Source organism: Podarcis muralis, chromosome 14, assembly GCF_964188315.1.
Source record: "Podarcis muralis chromosome 14, rPodMur119.hap1.1, whole genome shotgun sequence".
Lineage (NCBI taxonomy): Eukaryota > Metazoa > Chordata > Lepidosauria > Squamata > Lacertidae > Podarcis > Podarcis muralis.
The window spans coordinates 38,633,514-38,656,660 of NC_135668.1; the positions used below are offsets into that span (position 1 = coordinate 38,633,514).

General features: G+C 42.8%; 1 protein-coding gene and 1 long non-coding RNA gene across 13 annotated transcripts in view; one reads left to right on the forward strand and one right to left on the reverse strand.

Moving 5' to 3' along the window:
- The window catches only part of LOC114584278 (ankyrin repeat and fibronectin type-III domain-containing protein 1-like), a 348,268-nt gene that overhangs the window by 268,399 nt on the left and 56,722 nt on the right, over positions 1 to 23,147 (forward strand). For 9 of the 12 annotated variants that reach the window (XM_028705981.2, XM_028705989.2, XM_028705987.2 and 6 more), the window contains one exon: positions 5,327 to 5,455. The exons of the other annotated variants lie outside the window; for them this stretch is intronic. In XM_028705981.2, coding sequence (XP_028561814.2) covers positions 5,327 to 5,455 — 129 coding nt within the window. The remainder of the gene's footprint in view (positions 1 to 5,326; positions 5,456 to 23,147) is intronic. 12 annotated transcript variants of the gene reach the window in all.
- The window catches only part of LOC144325427 (uncharacterized), a 62,649-nt gene continuing 49,282 nt past the window's right edge, over positions 9,781 to 23,147 (reverse strand). The window contains exon 3 of the long non-coding RNA XR_013390573.1: positions 9,781 to 10,108. This is a non-coding gene — a long non-coding RNA (uncharacterized LOC144325427). The remainder of the gene's footprint in view (positions 10,109 to 23,147) is intronic.

Sequence of the window (23,147 nt, forward strand, 5' to 3'; positions counted from 1 at the left end):
AACACATTTAGGTGTACCTACTACAGCACTAATAAATAATGATTCAGATTTTTTCTAAGGAAATTTTAAGCCAAGGAAATCTGATTGAAGTTTCATACAATATTTGCTTCACAGCCTTTGTAGTACCGTATTTTTCGCACGATTGGACGCACCGGACCATAGGACGCACCTAGTTTTCAGGGGGGGAAATCAAGGAAAAAATATGATTCCCCCCCCCCCAGCTCTGGGAGCAGTGGACAGGCTGCACGCAGCCTGTGCGCTACTCCAAGACCTTCTCTCTGCTTTTGCGGGAGGTGCCGGAATTCCCCCATCTCCCGCAAAAGCCCGCAGGAGGGAGAAGGGACTGACTCGGCCAGTCAGTCCCTTCTCCCTCCTTGGGGAAAAGCCCCCAAGAGCTGCGCACTCTGTAAAGGCTGCGCGGCTCTTGCAGGCTTTTCTGCGAGGTGGGGGAATCCCCCCACCTCCTAGAAAAGCCAGCAAAGCCGCGCAGCCCCTTTAAAGAGCGCGCGGCTTTTGCCTGCTTTTGCGGGAGGTGGGGGAATTCCCCCATCTCCCGCAAAAGCGCGCAGGAGGGAGAAGGGACTGACTCAGCCAGTCAGTCCCTTCTCCCTCCTTGGGGAAAAGCCCCCAAGAGCCGCTCGCTCTTTAAAGGGTGCGCGGCTCCTGCGGGCTTTTCTGCGAGGTGGGGGAATTCCCCCACCTCCTAGAAAAGCCAGCAGAAGCCACGGAGCCCCTTTAAAGAGCGTGCGGCTTTTGCCTGCTTTTGCGGGAGGTGGGGGAATTCCCCCATCTCCCGCAAAAGCGCGCAGGAGGGAGAAGGGACTGACTCAGCCAGTCAGTCCCTTCTCCCTCCTTGGGGAAAAGCCCCCAAGAGCCGCTCGCTCTTTAAAGGGTGCGCGGCTCCTGCGGGCTTTTCTGCGAGGTGGGGGAATTCCCCCACCTCCTAGAAAAGCCAGCAGAAGCCACGGAGCCTCTTTAAAGAGCGTGCGGCTTTTGCCTGCTTTTGCGGGAGGTGGGGGAATTCCCCCATCTCCCGCAAAAGCGCGCAGGAGGGAGAAGGGACTGACTCAGCCAGTCAGTCCCTTCTCCCTCCTTGGGGAAAAGCCCCCAAGAGCCGCTCGCTCTTTAAAGGGTGCGCGGCTCCTGTGGGCTTTTCTGCGAGGTGGGGGAATTCCCCCACCTCCTAGAAAAGCCAGCAGAAGCCACGGAGCCTCTTTAAAGAGCGTGCGGCTTTTGCCTGCTTTTGCGGGAGGTGGGGGAATTCCCCCATCTCCCGCAAAAGCGCGCAGGAGGGAGAAGGGACTGACTCAGCCAGTCAGTCCCTTCTCCCTCCTTGGGGAAAAGCCCCCAAGAGCCGCTCGCTCTTTAAAGGGTGCGCGGCTCCTGCGGGCTTTTCTGCGAGGTGGGGGAATTCCCCCACCTCCTAGAAAAGCCAGCAGAAGCCACGGAGCCTCTTTAAAGAGCGTGCGGCTTTTGCCTGCTTTTGCGGGAGGTGGGGGAATTCCCCCATCTCCCGCAAAAGCGCGCAGGAGGGAGAAGGGACTGACTCAGCCAGTCAGTCCCTTCTCCCTCCTTGGGGAAAAGCCCCCAAGAGCCGCTCGCTCTTTAAAGGGTGCGCGGCTCCTGCGGGCTTTTCTGAGAGGTGGGGGAATTCCCCCACCTCCTAGAAAAGCCAGCAGAAGCCACGGAGCCTCTTTAAAGAGCGTGCGGCTTTTGCCTGCTTTTGCGGGAGGTGGGGGAATTCCCCCATCTCCCGCAAAAGCCCACAGGAGGGTTGGAGAGTAGCGGGAAGGCGTCGCGCGCCTTCCTGCTGCCCCCCATCCTCTGGGGCTGGCGATGGGGGAAGCGCTGCTTTTCCCCCGCCAGCCTCAAAGAGCAGACTCTCCTGGCTTCAGCGGAAGCAACGGGAAGCCTCCGGAGCGCAGGCTTCGGAGGCTTTGCCTTGCTATCGCTGAAGCCAGGGAGCCTGCATTCGCTCCATAGGACGCACACACATTTCCCCTTAGTTTTTAAGACGGAAAAACTGCGTCCTATGGTGCGAAAAATACGGTATATAGTCATTTGGCTCCCAAAGCAAATTTACCTGCTTTTGTGAAGAAAAATCAAAGTAATGCTCTTATTATATGCTCTGCTATGACCTTTGATGATTTGCCCTGCATAGCCCAGTTGGTAGAGTCATGAAACCAGATCCTGAGATGACTGTAGGAATCATCTTATTTTAATCTGTGGCTATCCATGGCCATAGAATACTTGGTCTTCCTTTTTGAAAGCACTGTTTTGCATAGTTAATAGTTACAGTTTTCTCCTATGCTAACCTGCCAGTCCAATGAGCTGTGCCGCAAGTCATAACCAGGTTTGCAAGATTAAGATGGACTCATTTGCATATAACAGGAAGTTAACTTTAGCAGTGTTTAGTTTAAGAGGATGAAAAGATGTTGAGGCCAAATATTTGGGAAGATGAGCAAAGTATAAATTAAATACGGTGGGTGCAAGTACATATCTTTGACTTGTTCCATGTGTGGAAGAAAGTACTACAAATAGATTACCACTGTTACTACAACACAGGAGACTACCCACTTACATGGGAGTTACATTCTGGGGGCCTTGCGTGTATAAAGGAAAAGTGCTTAAGTGAGGAGAACCCTCTAAAAAGCCTATAAATGCTTGTTTTTGTTCTGCTGTGCCTTCAGTGCTGAATAAATTTAGTTACTTTACATGTGCTTTGATTCCCCCCCCCCCTTTTTTTTTGAAACTGAGCTTTTTCCTTGCTTTGGATTTTACCTTTGGTTTTGGGGGTTCTTTATGGATTATATCGCTTTGCCTCCTGTCTTCAGTTGGTTTTTTGTACCTTGGATGAAGGCGTAAGTTCCATGACTTGGTTCCTTTTGTGGCTTTACATTCCCCTCACCCCCACCCTCACTTTTGCCAGATTGTCAGAGTAGGGGACTAGGGTGATTTAAGAGGCACCAGAAGTACCTTTTTCTTTTATACCTTTGCCTCCACATTGCCAGAAAGAGCAGGGAACAGTGTGTCCAAGCCCACTGCAATACAGCTTTGCACCCAACAGCTGTTGAATGGGGTTGTGTGGCAGCAGTGAGAGCTCCTGCACACCATTTTGGAGTCCACACATTCTTTTTTTAAAAAGCATTTTAAACCTTTATTTATGGAATTTGGTTCATTGACATCCCCTTTAGGCTCTGGGAAGGGTCTCCTCATGAGCCACCAGGACTTTCCAGCTCTCCCACCATTTCCAGGTTTGAATTGAATTATTTATTTATTTCCCAGTACTACACAAATCTGTGGTCACACATGAGTTGATCACACATTAAGTGAGGGTATGTCTGTATAGTTAGGTTGATGTGCTTTCATATAAGCTTGGATCAAGAGCAAACATCTCTTAACCATAGTAGTCTAATTCAGTTTGCTCTATAATCTCTCACAGTAAATAAGACCAAAGGTTCCTTTTAAATCAGTGCAGGCTGTCTTCCTTTGGTTTTGTTTTATTACTCTGCCAAGTATAACAGTACTAGGCAGCGATCTTGTTTAGAGTGACCTGATGTAAACACCATTTACTTTCACCCAAAGTTATTATGGTCACTAATGCAGGCATTATGTTTTATTGCATGGAAAGCTGGCACAAACATTTCCTGTAATAGATCTTAAACACACAGGGCAGTAATTATTAGGGTCCTCTTTGGGGTGTCTGGATTCATCTTGTAAACTTCAGACTATAGCTTTCAGATCACTATGAGAAATTATGTTGCACTAGATGGGCCATTGGCCTGATCCAACAGGCTCTTCTTATGCTGGCAGCGATACCTTTTCCAAAGAACAGTGCCTCAGGAGATCACAGATAGATGTGACTGATCACAGAACATCATGTGTTGCCAGATAACCTACCTTCTTTCCTGATGTACTGAATGGCTGTTAAACAGAATAAGGGGTAAATGTGTGTGTGGTTAATGAATAGAAATTACAGTGAAATTTTACCTACCTGTGCAGTGTGTGAAATGGCTGGCTTATTGAAAGCAGTTTTTCATCTAAGCCTTTAAACCATATCACTTGGGTATCTCCCCATTGCTCTGTTCAGCATCTGAATGTAGAAACAGCCTGCGAGGTAATAGTTTGGTTTTACTGAGACCTAGTTAATTGAAATATGACTCATTACCACCTGAGCTTTGACTTGGAATTGCAGGGGAGAAATTTAATGACAGAGATAGCTTTTGAGCTGTGGGTTCTGTTTTGCAGGCTTTAATGAGATACGTAATTGTTCCTAATCAGATATCTTTTCCACCAGTATTTTCTTTAGAGCTGTTTCATTTCCCCCCATAAAAAAGGCAATCACCCATTCCTTCCATCAAAGTAAAAATAAATAAATGATTATTTCTAAAGAATGATATTAAAAAGCCCAAGCCTATTCTTTCTCAGTGGTAATATTTAGACATTTGGCTTCCTCCTTCCTCCAAAAAACTGCCTTCACTCTGTCATGAAGAACAGCAAATTTATAAACTGAAAAATATATCAATAACCAGAGTTAATGAATTGAAGATGCCAATGTTTAAAAACATATCTGAATAATAGCTAGCTATTTGAGGTTTATTCCAGTATTGTAAAGAGAGAGACAGTGGGGCTGCTTTTCTGGGAAATGTTTCTGAGGTAATTTGCTTGGTTAAAGTAAGTCACAAAAATGTACTGGCTTAGATATATATGTAACACACAAGCAAATACCAATATGGATGCATACACCGAGGACCACGAAGTTGCTTTAGCAATTTCTTTGCTGACTCCCTCACCTTCATTCTGAATATCCCTTAAATCGGTGACTTCAAAACTTTCAACCTGTGCTTTAAGACTGAAAAATGCCATCAGACTCCTTAATAAAAATGTCTTGCCGCCTTTAAAAAAATGCTTTACTTGCCTAGTTAAAATATGCAGTTTTCAACATTTTTTTTGTTTATAGTAATTATACCCCACCCTTTAGCCAAAAAGGGTCTCAGAGCAGATTTCAAATAGCTTTCAAACCAGCATTCAAATAGCTATTGTTGAATTGTTTCTCCACTTTGAAACAGTATTCCATGCAAGTGTAGAAGAAAGCCACACTTTACACTTATTTGATGGAAGCCTAGCTATGTGAGTAAATCATGCTAGTTTTACATGCACTGAACCACCTATAGTAATAGGTGGTCCTGTGAATTCATTGCTCTGCTCCTTCCTTTTCTAATATTCCGCCACCTACCTTTCCATCTTGGCCTCTTGCTCCTGCCATTCCCTTTGGTTACTGTCATGCTATGATGAAGTTAACACCTCTCCTTTCCCCCTTCCCCAGGTCTGAGGGCAGCCTTTCTAAGTTCACACACCGGTTATCAATTAAACAGAAGCAGGAGAAGAGAAGGAAAGCTGAGTATGCCTCGGCTGAGCTGTCTGCCTTCCGTCCCAGGTCTCTGAGCATTGAATGGTAAGAGATGCAGTGTTGGGCTCAGGACAGAACAAAATCATACCCCATCCATTGCCACACTTTGACCTTTTTGCTGTCACACTTTTCCATGCCAGGGAGAAACCAGCACATTTAAAGCAAATTGAGTTAAAACTGTTGGCCCATATAAGAATCCATCTGAGGGCAAGTCACATTTAAAACAGCAGGCATCCTTGATGCATTTGCAACAGTGATCCTAGTGGAGATCAGAGATACACCTAGTGTGCAGAGATGCATTTCTCCAAATAGATATGTGTCTTGGCCAGTAGTGTCCCACGGTGTTAACAGGTGCATGTCTGCATTTCACATGTTCCAAAAAGGAAATAGTAAACTCTGCAAACTCACTCCAAGTCAAACCACAGGACCAAGATTAACAGGCCACACAGTCAGAAGCAAGCTAAACCAAGAGTTGATTCTCAGAACTGCTTTGTAGCAGAATGCTTAATTTTTCAGTCTGTTGCTTCACATTCACAGCATGTGGATCATCTGAATCATTCATCACAAGTACAGACTGCAGTTTGGCACATGGCTGCTCAGTTCAAACTAAAAAGGTTCATGATGGCATGCCAAATTGCAATTTGTACTTGTGATGAACTGTTCAGAGGATGCACTCACCATCTTAAGATTTAGTTCATGCTGTAAAATAAAACAGCTGGCCATTTTCAAAAACTTCTTCATACAATCAAGAGTCAGAGGATATTACTGCACAGTTCATATCACATGAAAACCCAGTCTATTACAAAAAAATAAATAAATCCTTAGATCCCTTAGCCACCCCACCTACCAACAGCCCTACTGTGACACAGTCATTTATTTAGATGTAAAAGAGTGGTAAGCTAGAATCTGATAACCAACTCTCTCTCAACTCACATAACCTCATCTAAATTTTACAAAGATCAAAATGGAAATCAGTTTATGAATAGTTATCCCTGGATTGTGTGGATATTCCCAAGCTTAAAGCAAAGCTGGGCCTTGATCAAGTCCAGGACGAGGAAGAAATTCAGTGTTGGATGGCAAAACAAAGAGGCAATGTTCTGAAGCCAGCACACAATTTGGAATAAAGTAGAAAATGGACAGCAAGTTATCACGGAGGGACTCAGGACCAAAACAAAGCAAGCTCAGCAAGGCCCAAATGAGGAAGAAAGTTGTTCAGGCAGGTGAGGGTGAATAACAAGTTTCTCTCTTGTGATATTTTAGACCAGTTCCCACACAGTTCCCACTGAAATGGTAACTACATCTTTATGTCTTCCCTCCCTTTCCATAGCATCTTAAAAAATCTTACCCATGTCCTTCCCTTCCCCAACCTTACCCCACTTCATGGCTGCTGTTTGCAAAAGACAGAGAAACATGGAATGCTATAATATCAAGTAGGGCTCGGCTGGACATTTTGGTCAACCAAAATTTGGCCCAAATTCTTAATGTTTGAAGGGAAGCTGCAGGGGAAAAACCGCTCCCAATTTATTTATCTATTTATTTATTATTAAATGTGTACATCCTCATCATAAGATCACAAGATCACAGTGCAGTTCATAACATTAAAAGTACAAAATAAGAACGCAAAATACATAATGGAACAAAAACAAACCAATACCTCCCTCCCATAAATACATATTTGATTTCAAAGTCCAGGCAGTGGCAGTGGAAGCTCCAGGAGGTAGAATTTCAAGGGGGGAAGTGAAATGGAAGTGGTCTGAGGGCTCCTCCCTATTAAAAAAAATAAAATTATTTAAGAGCCACTTGGAATGGCTCTTATCTTTAAACAAAAATGCTTCTTAAGATGGGACGGGGGAGGGAGAAGAAAACCTTTGATTACCTCATAACTGCTGAGCATCAAATGGCTTTCTCTCTATGGGTGTCACCTAATAGCTAGCTCCTTTTGTAAAGAAAGGTCCAAGGAGGTTAGGGGTTTGGTGCAGCTCTAAAATCAGGACATGCTTAAGTTCTATCAGTGGTTACAAACACAAAGTTAAATAGGTGTTCACTTTTCAGCAGCAGCCATGTGTATAACATCTAGCTTGGCCCTTTGTAATGGCCATAATAACAACTATACTGTTAAAGATGTTGGATCTGAAGACTTCCTTAGTCCATAGGTGGCATAGGTGGCCTCTGGTTCTGTGAATGGGACAGAATTCTAGCCCTTACCCAAAGAATCCCCACTTCTTGCATGGCAAGGGAAATTTGATTTGTTCAAATGTACAATTTAGAATTTACTGTTGCTTAGTGTGATGGTGGTGGGTAGCAAGCCTCCTTGTTAGCATGTGAGGGAGTCTCTGGAGTTAAAAGGCTTTTGAGGTCTTGCTTCAGTCAGCAGAGTTATTCCTTCCTACCCTGTTAGTCCATGAATTGATCTCTAGCCTGTGCAGCAGGCATGCTCCAGGGCTCATGGGGGAAGTAAGTGATGAGTGCTAACTATGAAGGATAGATGTAGTGCCACCAAAACTTTTAATGAAGACACATTCTACTTTCTGAGTGAACAAGCCCAAACATTCTACAGCGAAGGTTCACTATAAAGCAAGGGGCCTCCAAATATTGCCCATCATTCATACATCACTGGATGGGCTGAAGATCTGAAAGTATATAAGGCACTTTACTGGTAGGTTCCCCAGCTATATCCAGGCTCATTATTTTCCCACCCCTTCTGCTGCCATCCTGGAAGAGCATCATTATAACTGACAGCTCATCAGAAATTTGTCATACATACCTAATTAATATAACATTATTATTATTATTATTATGAGAAGAAGCAGTGAAGCCTTGTGGTTACCGACTACTGAGCTAAAAAAAAAAAGCCAGGGGTTGAAAGATTAAGAAACCATCACCACTGGGATGTCACTTTACAATATCTTTTAGTACATAACAAATGATATTATTGGTCTTCTCCTTCCTCTTGAGTACTCTTCTTCCCAACTGGAGCTCTGTCAATAGAACTGCCTGACAGCGTCTTCAGACTTGTCTGATCTGCCACTGCCTTTAATCAGTGTTTGGACAGGTACAGGTTTCTCCATATCTAGAGTGGGAGCAAAGTGCTGGAACCCCAATTCTCTTCCTCCTAAGAGGGCTCTCCAGGGTCTGGGTCAGCCATGATCCTGACAACTTTATATATAAGCCACTCCAAACTCTCTGGTGAAAGGTATGGAAACAGGAGCAAGTGCAGGTTCATCTGCTGAAGGATGTGCTCTGGTTCCTCCAAATCTTTGCTGTTCAGCTGACACATGCGTTTTGTAAAATGAATACTCATATACTCTGTTCAACAGCCCCCAACACTACTTAGTTCTTCCCCACTCATCAGAGTTCCTTGTACAGCCTCTTCCATTGTGAAGCAGAACTGTTTTGATCTGAGGGAGAAGATGGTACGTGTTCCCAAATGTACTAGGTGTTCACAGCTAGGTCATCAATAAAATGTGTGTGTTTGTGGTGGTAAGTTAATAAAATAAATAAGGAGGTGGTTCCTATTGTAAGTTGCCCCATCTTTTCTTTAATTTCAGCCTTGACGCTTAGACATATTGAAATATGCACCCACATGCATATATGTAAGCAGTCCCACCTCAGTAGCTCTATAAAAGGGTCTATTCACAAATCACTTATTTTTAGTATGGTCGCCACTGGAGTCAAAGGGACTATATCAATGTAAGCAGTCTGTGACACACCTTTCAGTTATTTTTTTTCTATGGATCCCTTCACATAAAAAATTTATTCATTAAATGTTGCCCTGCTCTCTTAGGTAGATTAAGTGTGTGTCTCCTTATTCCGCATATGGAAATTAAGACATATAGACATGGAAGCTGTTGGTTTTGACAGACAAAAACAATACCCAAGGCCTAGTATTCAGTGATACCGAACATGTGTGATGCCAATAAAAGCTGAGAAATTTGGCATTTCTGAGGACCTCCAAGCTCAGCATCCCCCAAACAATACCAAATTTTGCAGAGACACGTGAGCATTCAACAAATTTAGTTGTATCTCTGCAAAATGTAATTTCAACACTGCTCCCCATGTTATAATCTTGGTAACATCTACACATGTAGCAAAAAGGGGTGGTTGAATTATGAGGTCATAGAGTGAACTATACCAGTGCAGTTGGGGAATGATATGGTTGCTCAGTGTTCCTCCACAAAATATTTCTAATGTGTAAGTAGAAAATCAGCACCACAGGGAGAGAGGTTGTAGCTTAACAATTTATTTTTTATCTAGAGTTCAGCTTGCAGGGATTTTTTTCATATACGAAAGCATAAAAATGTGATCCAGTACCAGCAGCTTCAAGTATTGAAGTATATTTCTGCTACTCTTGTTAACATTATTTCCACTTCATTCTGTTACATTTTCTGGATCCATTAAACACTGCACTTTATCAGTGACTGTCACCTTGAGAATAATATTGGTAATAGCACCCTGCTGATGTGTTAGACCTTTTTGTGACCTTTGATGCCATTGATCATGAGGTATTAGTCACTTTACTGTGGGGCCTGGCAAGAATTTGTGGGACTACTCTAGTGTTAATCTACTTGTTTCTAGCAGGGTTGTGATAAGCAATTGCGTATTTTCCCTGTGGAATCCCACTACAGATATATGGATCATTCTGCGCCAATTTCACTTGTGTTGATTCATAAGCCTGTTCTGTCCCTCGTCTGCATTTACCTGGATTTAAAAAAAGAGGAGAACTTATATTCCAGTTAGCACATTAGTCAGTGAGGTGTTGAATAGGTTAGTTCACATTGAATTCACAGAAATAGAATTGATCAAGCATTCCTAAGTTCCATAGAGTTCTGCAACATGTTTCCATACACCCCTTTTAATCCACGTATAAGCAACTGGGTGTGGTTATATGGCAGTTTGGAGTTTGTTGTCAGCATTCACTGTGCTGACATGACACTGGCTTTGCAGCTGCAGGCATAACGTAAGATGCTGGTTTCAGTGTATTTGTTGTAACATTAATGTTCTTGTTTATGTGTGCATGCGCTGCTTTGTTTTTTATGTTATTTATTTAAAAGATTTATATACCACTCCTTAAGTGAAAATTTTCAATGTGGTTCACAAAATAGCATTAAAATGCAATACAATAGAAAACAAAAAACAATAAAAATAATTTAGAAAATAATCAAATTACTAAACACCCCAACATTATATTTAAAAAACCAACTAGGGATCAAAATGCAGAATAAATGTTAACAATTTTTCTGAAGGGTGAGGGGAAAGGCCAAAATTGCAGGTGATGCTAATCATGTGGTTTGCCCCTGAGTGTGCTAGCATGTGTAAGAGAGGGATCTGGACCCTGGGGTGGGGAATTTAGCCCTTTCCCCCCTCCTCTGTTCCCAATGCAGATTGGTTGGTTATTCTGAAAGAATAATTATGCACTTGGGGCAAACCCTGTGATTTAATGTCATATGTAGTTTGGCCCTGAGTCTCCTGAAGGGAGGGGATTTTTGAGCCCAGGTGCCATGACCAAGAGTGCTCTGGATTTTGTCATGGGGTTGAACAGGCCTCTGAACCTGGTGCTCTCATCTCCAAACACTACAGTCCTATCAACTGCACCACAATTCTCTGGAGGCGGTTGGAGGATGGATGGCGGCTAACGGATTGAGGTTAGTCCTGACAAGACTGAGGGTGCTGTTTTGGAGGGACGGGGTAGGAGGGTATGGGGTACTCCCTGGTCCTGAACGGGGTAACTGTGCCCCTGAATTACCAGGTGTGCAGCCTGGCAGTCATTTTGGACTCACAGCTATACATGGAGGCACAGGTTGGACTACAGCTCCCATCATCCCTGACCACTGGTCCTGCTAGCTAAGGTTGATGGGGATTACAGTCCAACAACAGCTGGAGACCCAAGTTTGAGAAACACTGGATTATAGTGTCTGTTCTTTTGGGGCTCTGTTTATTGGATTTGAAGAGAATGCATTCTACCCAAAGTGTGCAGAGCAGAGTTCTTCTGGGAGGCATCTCCCATGCTGCAATTTTAAGTATAATAATAATAATCCCTACCCATCTGGATGGGTTTCCCCAGCCACTCTGAGCAGCTTACACATAAATAAAACATAGTAAAACATCAAATATAAAAAAACCTTCCAATACAGGGCTGCCTTCAGATGTCTTCTAAAAGTTGTGTAGTTCTTTATCTCCTTGACTTCTGAAGGGAGGGTGTTCCACTGGGAGGGCGTCACTACCGAGAAGGCCTTCTGCCTGGTTCCCTGTAACTTTATTTCTCTGAGTGAGGGAACCACCAGAAGACCCTCGGAAGAGGACATCAGTGTCCGGGCTGAACAATGAGGGTGGAGACGCTCCTTCAGGTATACCGGGCCGAGGCCGTTCAGGGCTTTAAAGGTCAGCACCAACACTTTGAATTGCGCTTGAAAACATACTGGGAGCCAGTGAAGATCTTCACTCAAGTTCTCAGATCTGGTCAAAATCTCAAGCATCAACCCACATTTTCAAGCCTGTGCCCTGTCAAAAGTGGAACATTAAAAGGAGCTTGTCCCTCCTGGGGTACAGTGACTGTTTTATTTAGCTAGTGCAGCACACATTTATGTACTTTGAAAAGTGAGGAAAACAGCTCCGCCCCCCTCGAAAGTTTAGCATTAACTATACAAGTCTGCCGAATTCCTCTTGTAAAAAAAAAAATGGGGGGAAATGGCAGGGTGAGACTTGAAGTATTGAGAAACACTTATTTCACTCATATGATATTTACTAAAATAAGTACTTCATTATTAGACTTTTCTTAGGTGTTTTTTCCCCTAAAATCTGGTGCCACAAAGTCCTTACTGTTAGGGACATATGAATATGCTGAACCATCTCAGACTTTTGGTCCTTCCAGTGTTCTTGGATCTTGCCTTTGGCAAAGGCAGTTACTTAAATTTCCAGAGGCCAGATATTCAAGCTGGTTGCTAGATGAATGTGTAGGAAGATAGACATGGGAGAGAGGTCTGGGGTTTTCGTTGTTGTTTTTGTTGTTTTGTTTCTAAAAATATTGCAAAGCAAAGATGGCTAACTTTTTTTGGCCTAAAGGTTGATTTGATTTGCCATCCCCCCCAAAAGCTGCGTGCTTTTAAAAGTGGTTTTGGCCAAGGTGGATCTGTCCACTCACATGTGCTCACAGATGCATGCATATTGATGTGTGGATTTTCAATTGTAAAGTAAGAAAAAAGTTGTAATCACTCCAGTTCATAGGGCAGGCAATCTCTTAATTTGGTCTTTCCTCCATATGGAGAAAGGGGTGTTCTGGAAATAGAGGGGCTGGGTATTACCCCATTTTCATGAATAGATTATTTCCTGATGTAGTTGGGATTTATGGTACCAATTCCTCTTTGCAGAGCTCATGGACTGCTTTAGATGGTCCAACACCAGGAACTAGTGGAACCCAATGAATTCCTGAATGCTCTTAGGCTTTCCCCCCAGTGCATAGAGCAGAGAATCCTGTTGAAGCTCTTGTCTTGCAGTAGAACAGTGACACGCACAGGCTTTTGACACGAACTCCCTGAGTACTTTCTCTAGCATTGTGGAACCCATTCTGTTTCTTGCTATACAAGGGAACTAAGGGCACTGAAACAGGCTGGATAGCTAGAATGCAAGTGGCGAAATATGTGCTGCAAAACCAACAGAATACAGTTGTGTCTACTGCATGGCAGTGAGGGATGCTGTGGCATCATGGGAGCAGTTTCAGAAGCAGCCTGATGATCTGGACAAGGTGCTTGCAATGATATAGCCAACTACACTTATCTTGGCTTATTAAAGCCTCCTGAGAGGGTATGGCTAGATGGATCCTGTTTGTGGTCAACATATCATTACAGGAGGGAGTGTTCCTGTTGATGCGGCCTATAATGGCAGTAGCTTTTTTTGCTGTTGCATCACACTATTGACTCGGGTTAATAACAAAACAACAACAACAACAACAACAACAACAACAATTTATTATTTATACCCCGCCCATCTGGCTGGGTTTCCCCAGCCATTTTATTTATATCCCGCTCTCCCCAGCCAAAGCTGGGCTCAGAGCGGCTAACCAGTAAAATGATACAACATTCTAAAATCAATTCAAATCAGATTAATGGCAACCATTGGGCTAGAGTTCTGTGAGGATTGCCAGAGGAGGGGGTCAGGCTGTGCTACTTTCCGCAGGGCCTGCAAGACAGAGCCTGGTGGAACAGCTCTGTCTTGCAGGCCCTGCGGAAAGATGTCAAGTCCTGCAGGGCCCTAGTCTCTTGTGACAGAGCGTTCCACCAGATTGGGGCCACAGCCGAAAAAGCCCTGGCTCTTGTTAAGCTTGTGGTCTACTAAGACCCCTAGATCCTTTTCACATGTACTCCTAGCAGCCAGGTGTTTCACATCTTATATTTCCGCAGCTGGTTCTCCCTGCCTAAGTGCAGAACATTACATTTGTTGCTATTGAAATTCATTTTTTCTGGAGGTCCATTCTTAACCTGAAACTGTTCTTAACCTGAGGTACCACTTTAGCTAATGGGGCCTCCCGCTGCCACTGCTGTGCGATTTCTGTTCTCATCCTGAAGCAAAGTTCTTAACCCAAGGTAATATTTCTGGATTAGCAGAGTCTGTAACCTGAAGCGTCTGTAACCCGAGGTACTACTGTACTGATAGGTTCCTCTTATCCAATTTTCTTCCTCTAAATCTTTTTAAAGGTAAAGGTACCCCTGCCCGTACGGGCCAGTCTTGACAGACTCTAGGGTTGTGCGCTCATCTCACTCTAGAGGCTGGGAGCCAGCGCTGTCCGGAGACACTTCCGGGTCACGTGGCCAGCGTGACGAAGCTGCTCTGGCGAACCGGCACCAGAGCAGCACACGGAAACGCCGTTTACCTTCCCGCTATAAAGCGGTACCTATTTATCTACTTGCACTTAAGGGTGCTTTCGAACTGCTAGGTGGGCAGGATCTGGGACCGAACGACGGGAGCTCACCCCACTGCGGGGATTCGAACCGCCGACCATGCGATCAGCAAGTCCTAGGCGCTGAGGTTTTACCCACAGTGCCCGCCGCGGGGATTCGAACCGCCGACCATGCGATCAGCAAGTCCTAGGCGCTGAGGTTTTACCCACAGTGCCACCCGCGTACCCTAAATCTTTTTATTTAATGATTAATTATAGTTCACTCTTTTTATACTTGTAATATTTTTGCTAACTGTAGCGTTGCCATCTTTTTACTCTTAATAAAAGGAGTTTCAATGCAGAAAGGTCGGAGAACTGTCAGAATGTAACAGAAATGATTAAAGAACCCTTGCAGTTTTCTTGTTGCTGATCTATTCTCAGAATAATGTGAATGGAAAAACTAGTATCAAAGCATGCAACCAAGTGCCTCCTATTGAAGTAGTGATAGTTAACAGAAAGCCATGTCTACCAATATATCTTCTGTGAGTGCCATTGTGCCTACGTCAGGCCTCTGACACCCTTGTACAAAAACAACAGAAAATGAAAGTGTAGACCAGAACAAGCTCATCCATCTTCTTCCATTCACTTAAGAACCGACAAACACATATGAGCCCTTCAATGTATCCATTAAGAAAACCAGACCAGAGAACATTTGTAATTCCTAATACAGCTCAGATACAAGAAGTTGCCCTGTATTTGTTCTAATATGCCCCACTTTTGCAAGGATGTCAGTTTACTTCCTAGAATCAGCTCATATTTCTCATGGATATTAATATGTAGCAATGGAGGTGATGGGTTTATTGAACATCTTCTCTGTAAAGAGCTATAATTACTCTCACTGTGACAGAGGTTTTTTCTAAGGAAATATGGGGGGACTTTTTTGATCTGGCTTTTTTGAAACATGGTAACATGGTTTTGAAACCAGTGAAGTATTATTTAGCAAGATTTCAGGTTCAATTTATGGGACAATGAGGCACAAAATGCCCCCTGAACCCCCCACCAAATATACCTTTACTTAGTTCTTTTTGTGGCTCTTTGCACAGCTGCAGAAGAAGCAAGGCCACATAACATCTCTGGAAGATGGGGAGACTCACCTGATTGCCTAGGAACCAAGTAACTATTGCTGTTGCCTCATACTTTGCTGCTGCAGCACACAGCATAGTGCCAGAATAGAGAGAGAGTTGCCTGCCTGCATAGCAACTAAGCAATACTCCCTATCTTTCCAGCTGATCATAGCACAGTCCAAAAAGCTGTGGAGAATCCCATAGTAACCTAGACACAGTGCAGGAAGAAAGCGAAGCATTTCTATATTGCCTAGGCAATGCAGGGGTGCATTCCTTTCCCTTTGCCATGCTACAGTGAAAAAACATTGCCCATGGTCATATTCCTTCCCTGAACAATCATCGGAGGCAGTGTGGGTGGAAGAAAATGAGACTGTAAACTATGTGTTTGCTATACTAAAAAAAAATATTGTGCATAATGTACAATGGAGGCCTTCACCTAAGAGAGAAATTGGAAAAGATACTAATTTAACTTAATTGTGACACTGGAGTACAGGATGTTGTTTGGACTGAACCCCTGACCCTATTTAAGTGTTTGACATCAGCTCTACTTTCCAAAGTCACCTCACCTTAATAGGAAATGAATGTCCTAATCACTTGAGCAGCTTTATAAATCCCATCCACTGTTGGTTCAAACTAGCTGCATCTCCTCTGCAATTCTTCACACATCTCTCAAACTAAGTCAAATTCAGCAGTTCTTCCCCAGCACAGAGGGGTAGGCTGAAATGAAACTGAAGGCACTTTGTTTTTGCTTGTGTGTGTGTGTGTGCATTAAACCATTGCACGGGAACAATGGCCAAGATCTGGAGTCATTTGTTCTGGTATTTCAGCAGCTTTGCATGATTTATGGGATGTTTTTGTTCTTCTGCTTGTCTCTGTTCTAACGCGCCCCCTCGCCCTCCACCCTCTCTGTTTTCCTTCTCCATTTCCCCCCTCCTCCCCCTTCTACTATTCCCTTAATAACGTTGGAGTCTCTCTGCCTTATGAAGTAATGGTATCTGTGACTTATTGAATTAACTGTATGGAATTGAGCTTTGACACTGTCCTTGTGGTCTGACGAAGCTTGTGATTCTTTGTGGTGTAGGTCAGAGCTTGCCAAAATGCTAAACAAAGAGCAGGGCCTGATCCTGAAAACTTGGTTAACATGGTTTAGGATTGGAATGATTGAAACTTGGCTTCCATTATGCAGAAATGCCTGGATGAGCAAAGTGGCCAATAAATAAATATATATGGATCTCTCATCCTCCCAGACTTTACGTTCTTTCCAAAAGACTGGTCTTGTTTTTAAAGAAAGGATTTTGTCTTTTATCACCTTCCAGTTTTTAGCAAACTGGGAAGTCTTTGATCTGTTGGCAATATCCATCTCAAAATATTAGATTGTAAGTCCAAACAGGCTCATCCAGTTCTTTTCTTTGTTGTTATCCCTTTGGAGATTCTTGTCTTAAATACATGTTGTGCATCACATGCATCTCAATCAGGCTTACAAGCAACTATTGATTCACCAACTTACTTTACTTTCTTTACACCATGCCAAAATCATGCTATACTTTGCCTGAATCTTCATTCAAAAGAAAAACAGTGCCCAACCTGGTGATAATGGAATAAATGATGCAGGGAGGGAGCTGAGCCCAATACAGGAAAAGAGGTGGTAAGGAAACACCTTGCTATTTTAAATGAATTCAAATCTCCAGAGCCTGTTGCGTTGCACCCAAGGGTATTAAAGCAGCTTGCAGATGTAATCTCAGAGCCTCTCTCTGTAATAGGTGAGGTCCCTGCAGATTAGGTGGGCAAATGGTGACCCCATCTTCAAAAAGGGGAGGCAAAGATGACCCAGGTAACTACCAAACAGTGAGCTTGACAATGATACCAGGAAAGGTTCTCAAACAGATAATTAAACAGCTGTCTGTGAGCACTTAGAAAATGATGCTGTGGTTGCTATGACCCAGCATGGGTTTCTCAAAAACAAGTCAGGGTTGGTAGATCAGGGGTATGCTGTGTACAAAGACCTGAGAGAGAGATGATAGCTTTTTAGGTTATAATCTGCTTAATCTGGCCAGATTGCTAGGTGGGGAGTGAAAACTGTGAATTGGTATAAGTAGAGGGTACCTTGGGGACATTCTTAATGGAGATGATTAAATACTTTGGATAATGCAGTAATTAGATTAACTGATGTTCAATCAAATGCTTCTGTAAATCTAGGAACACATCTTGAAGACTATCCTTTCATATTCAGTTTTATTGTATATCCCTACATTTTAAATAAATTAAACATCAAGTGTGTCTTCTTTTAAAGGACTAGTATGCATGCATAAGTAGGAGTCCTAAATGAGAGAATGGGAGTTAATCTTAACTAATTAAAACAGAATCCAGGGCCTATAATCCACATTTATTGGGCTGAAGTCCTATAGCTTCTTCATTCTTCATTGATGTTTCTTTGAAACATTGGGTTCATTGATATTATGAAATATCTATACATCTGTGTGATAGATACTTTCTTCACTGCAGGAAACTGCAAATGTTCACACTTCATACTGATTCAGGATGGGTTAGAGCAGCCAGACTTTTTAAAATCAGATTGTTCACTCATTACTCTTCATCGTGGTACAGGCTTTCATTTTCTGCAACATGAGCAGCAATTTCTGTCTGTCAAATGATAGTGGATATACTGTGTAACAATTACTCTCCCCCCACAAAAAAAGAAAAGAGAAAAGAATCTCTTTTGTTTGTCATCTGACTCCAGCAAGAGAAAATAGGCCATTTGGGAAAATAACAGATCACAATAATGACTATTTTCAAGGCAAATATTTTCCAGGTTCTCTATGTTTGGAAGCTTGAGTCCATTCTGGGATTCACTTGTCATTAAGAAAAGAGAAACATATAATCATCATTTGTGAAAGTAAGCAGTAAGGTTATAAGTGACACAATGTCATCTTACTGTTCCTGGCAAGTTGTTGCATCCTGACGGTTGCTGACATTACTGGGAGCCCCAGTGGGATTATCTCTGAATCCAACACATGTATTACTTTCTCTGCAATTTGATTGCTGTCATGTTGCCTATTTGGCTAATGCCCATTTTGTATCTCTTACAGAGAAAAAAAATAGTAACTTGTTACTATGCATCATGTTTAAATGGTGATTGGAAAATTAATACATTGTTTCAGGTGATTTCAGATCATGCATTGCCGTTCTCTTTCCTTCTTCTTTGTTGCAAACTGCTTGGGAGTTAAAATACATCTATTTCCCACATTTAATTATCTAATCATTATGAGGAAACAGTGCCCCTCTAGATTTTATTGCACTCCAACTCCCATCAGTCCCCAGTCAGCATAGTCAATGGTAAGGGATTGTGGAAGTTGTTATCCAGCAAAATTATTCTTATTCTTATTCTTATTCTTAATCTTATTCTTATTCTTATTTATACCCTGCACATCTGGCTGGGTTTCCCCAGCCACTCTGAAGGCCACCGATTCCCCACTTGATTAATACTAATAGCTCTGTGTCAGCCAATTATTAATAACTTTTGATTCATTTTAAATTTTGCTTTATAAATATGTGGTATGTATCTCTGTTTCTATTAAAACAAATTAAGAGTGTTGTGGAACCTACATATGCTGAAGTACCAACTAAGATTGGTGTGTACATATACAAAATACAGAAGGATATTCATTTTAAATTACTACCAGTAAAAAGCATTTGAGGAGTTTACAAACAAAAAAAAGAAAAATACAAAAAATCATAACCAATAAAATGAACTGATGGTGGAGCACATCAAAACACAAAAGGAACACTAATAATAAAGAAGGCAATTGGTGACAGAAAACCATCAGTGAAGAGGCCTGTTGTTGTTTAACATATTTATAAACAAGTTAGATAAGGGTATTAATGAGATGCTCATCAAATTTGCAGATGACATCAAACTGGGAGGGGTAGCCACAGAAGACAGAATTAGGATTCAAGATTACAGTGGTACCTCGGGTTAAGAACATAATTCGTTCTGGAGGTCCGTTCTTAACCTGAAACTGTTCTTAACCTGAGGTACCACTTTAGCCAATGGGGCCTCCCTCTGCCGCCACACAATTTCTGTTCTCATCCTGAAGTAAAGTTCTTAACCCGAGGTACTATTTCTGGGTTAGCAGAGTCTGTAACTTGAAGCGTCTGTAACCCGAGGTACCACTGTCCTTTAACAGATTGAAGAACTGGGCTAAAGCTAACAAAATGAATTTCAATAGAGACAAATGTAAGGAAGAACCAGCCACACATATGTAAGATGGAGTACACCTGGCTTGCCAGTAAAGGTAAAGGTAAAGGTACCCCTGCCCGTACGGGCCAGTCTTGCCAGACTCTAGGGTTGTGCGCCCATCTCACTCTATAGGCCGGGGGCCAGCGCTGTCCGCAGACACTTCCGGGTCACGTGGCCAGCGTGACAAGCTGCATCTGGCAAGCCAGCGCAGCACACGGAACGCCGTTTACCTTCCCGCCAGTAAGCGGTCCCTATTTATCTACTTGCACCCGAGGGTGCTTTCGAACTGCTAGGTTGGCAGGCACTGGGACCAAACGACGGGAGCGCACCCCGCCGCAGGGATTCGAACCGCCGACCATGCGATCGACAAGTCCTAGGCGCTGAGGTTTTTACCCACAGCGCCACCCGCATCCCTGGCTTGCCAGTAGTACATGTGAAAAGGATCTAGGGGTCTTAGTAGACCGCAAGCTTAACATGAGTCAACAGTGTGATGCAGCAGCAAAAAATGCTAATGCTATTCTAGGCTACACCAACAGAAGTCTAGTGTTCTGAAATAGGGAAGTAATAGACCTGATCTATTCTGCCTTAGTCAGACCACACCTAGAGTACTGTCTCCAGTTCTGAGCACCACAATTTAAGAAGGCTTTTGACAAGCTGCAGAGGAAGGCAACGAATATGATAAAGGGTCTGGAAACTAAGTCTTATGAGGAACAGTTGAGGGAATTGGGTATGTTTAGCCTGGAAAAGAGGTGACTGAGGAGATATTATAGTCATTTTCAGATATCTAAAGGACTGTCACATGGAGAGTAGGACTCGAAGCAATTGCTTCAAGTTACAAGAAAGGAGATTCCAACTAAACATCAGGAAGAACTTTCTAACAGCAAGAGCTGTTTGACACTGGAACAGACTTCATTGAGGTGGTGAACTCCCATGGAGGTTTATAAGCAGAGGTTGGATGGTCATCTATCATGTATGATTTAGTTGAGATTCCTGCATTGCAGAGGGTTGGACGAGATGGCCCTCAGGGTCCCTTCCAATCTATGATTCTATTAAAACTCTTAGGGTAGTGAATTCTACAAATTAGGAGCTGCCACACAGAAGGCCCTTTTCTGTGTTCCCACTAACCATAGCTCAGCTGACAGAGGTACACACAAAGGCCCTATTATCTACCCTGAGATCAAAGCTGCTTAGCCAATGTCACCCATTTCTCTGAATTACATTACAACAGCTGAGCCAAACAGTGACAGAGGCCTTCATCATCTTTATTGCCACAAAATCTCCAAGTGCATTACAGCATAGGCTTTGCAAAAGGAGACTCTGAAGCAATTTAATTTTCATTTGTGAAAATACTCTAAAAACTAGACAAGACTTGCATTCCCCACCCCACCCCTCACCCAAAGATGGTTTTGGACAAAGCCAAGTTAATTTCTGAACTGAATTCTGAGAAGAGTGAGAATGAAAAGAATTGGGACACTGGAAACTTGTAGCCAAACTATTTTGGGTGTAAAATAATGAACAGGACCTCTGCCAACATGCGGCTGGAAACAGAGATGCTGACTTTGGACAGTTGTAAATCAAGAAAATAGCATTCATTGCCATTCACAAAGACTTTCCTCATGACATCTTAATCAATTACAGTGCATTATTCTCCCCTTTCATCATTCTGTTTTTGAACCTGTGCTACCTCCAGGTGACTAACTAAAAAAGGTACATCTTGGGCAAAGATAATACTTGTATCTTGGAGATGTGAGATTTCTTGCTGGTCTTAGCAGAAACAGCTTCCCTCCTTGCTTCTGAGACATGAGATATGCCAACTTGCCCCATCCTCACCTCAGAGACTGCAGTTCTGCCAGCTTTGCCTCTTGCTCTTATTAACTTGAAATGATTCTTCCAATACAGTATTTGAGAAAAGTAGAAAAAACCATAGAACTGTTTGTTTCTATAATATGAAAGTGTTAGCTTAGCTTTCAGGTACCTCAGAAAATCTGTGATATGGAACAAAAGGGATAGCTCAGTCGGTAGAGCAGGAGACTCTTAATCTCAGGGTCATGGGTTTGAGCCCCACATTTGGTGAAAGATTCCTACATTGCAGGGGGTTGGACTAGATGATCCTTGTGATTCCTTCCAACTCTCTGGTTCTATGAAAAACAAAGATTTTACTACAATAAATATTGGCACAAGTTTGTGATTTTGTGGCAACTAACTACAGTAGCTATATCTCTGTAAGATGGAGGGTTATGATCCTGGCAACGTTTTTGGGTGTCTGGAAGCCAGGTAATTAACAAAAACAGAGGAATGGGCAGGGGGGAGACATATTCCTCTGTGTGTGTGTGTGTGTGTGTGTGTGTGTGTGTGTGTGAGAGAGAGAGAGAGAGAGAGAGAGAGAGAGAGAGAGAGGAAACTCTTACTGTGCTTCACCCTTGCCAAAGCTGCATGAGTAGCCAGGATAGGAAACAGTCGCTCTAATTAGGCTGACAGTGAAGACAGAGGCACCAGAATAGCTGCATTTCCATGATTAATGAGCATTGGCATTGGTACAGCAACAAAACTCTCAACTGTCTCCTCTCTTAGCAAGAGAATCGTTGTCCAAAAGGGATGGCAGTGTCTCAGATCTCAAACAGTGAGAGGTCTTCCCTGTCGGGCTAAAGGAGATTTGGCTAAGCTGACTGAGTAAGATGTGTCTATGGCAAAACCCGCCTTTCTTCCCAAGGCGGTACCCTCAGTTGTTGCAAACAAGGCATTTGGCATATGGATTCAGCAGCTGGAGATGGCTTTGAGTGGAAGGAATGAGAGAGAGAAACCAGTGGCTTTTGATATCTCAGAGATGTCTCCTGTATTTAGCTCAAGGCACGGGTACTTGTCTGTGGCACTTGGCGACAGAGTTTCAGGCTGGCTGCCTGCTGTCAGAGCACAATCTGCCCCCTCCCTCCCCACAAACCCCTTCTCAAGCTGTGACGACTCTCAGATTAAGCTGTTGGCTCCAAGCAGGCTTGTGTAACCACAGCAACTTGTCCAACAACCTGTTTTAACAGCCTGTCCCTTCTCCTCACTTTCAGAGCAGTACAGCTACAGTTTCTAACTCCAAATGTTCAGAAATTGTGTGAGTTCCACAAATTTATAATAATATCCTTGAAATACGGTATCATCTTGCATTCCCCAACCTATCCTTGTGTACTTTCTGGCTTCATAACTATTATGATACATGTCTAACATAAAAATTTCCACATGTTCTCCACAATAAGAAGGATTCAGAACTTATTCTTTAAAAAAAATCAAAGGAAGCTGAAATTATCATGACTAAATTTACACAAAGTTAGGCTACAAGAAACCTCTAGAAATTGTGAATGACATAGCAAAAGCCATATTTAATACATATCTTGACACAATTTTCCATGAATTGCTGGATGCACCATATTTTTTTATTTTTTTAAATCATTTTTATTAATTTTCCAATAAAAAATCCAATTAATATATCCAATTATAATCCAATCAAAATAAAAAACTAAA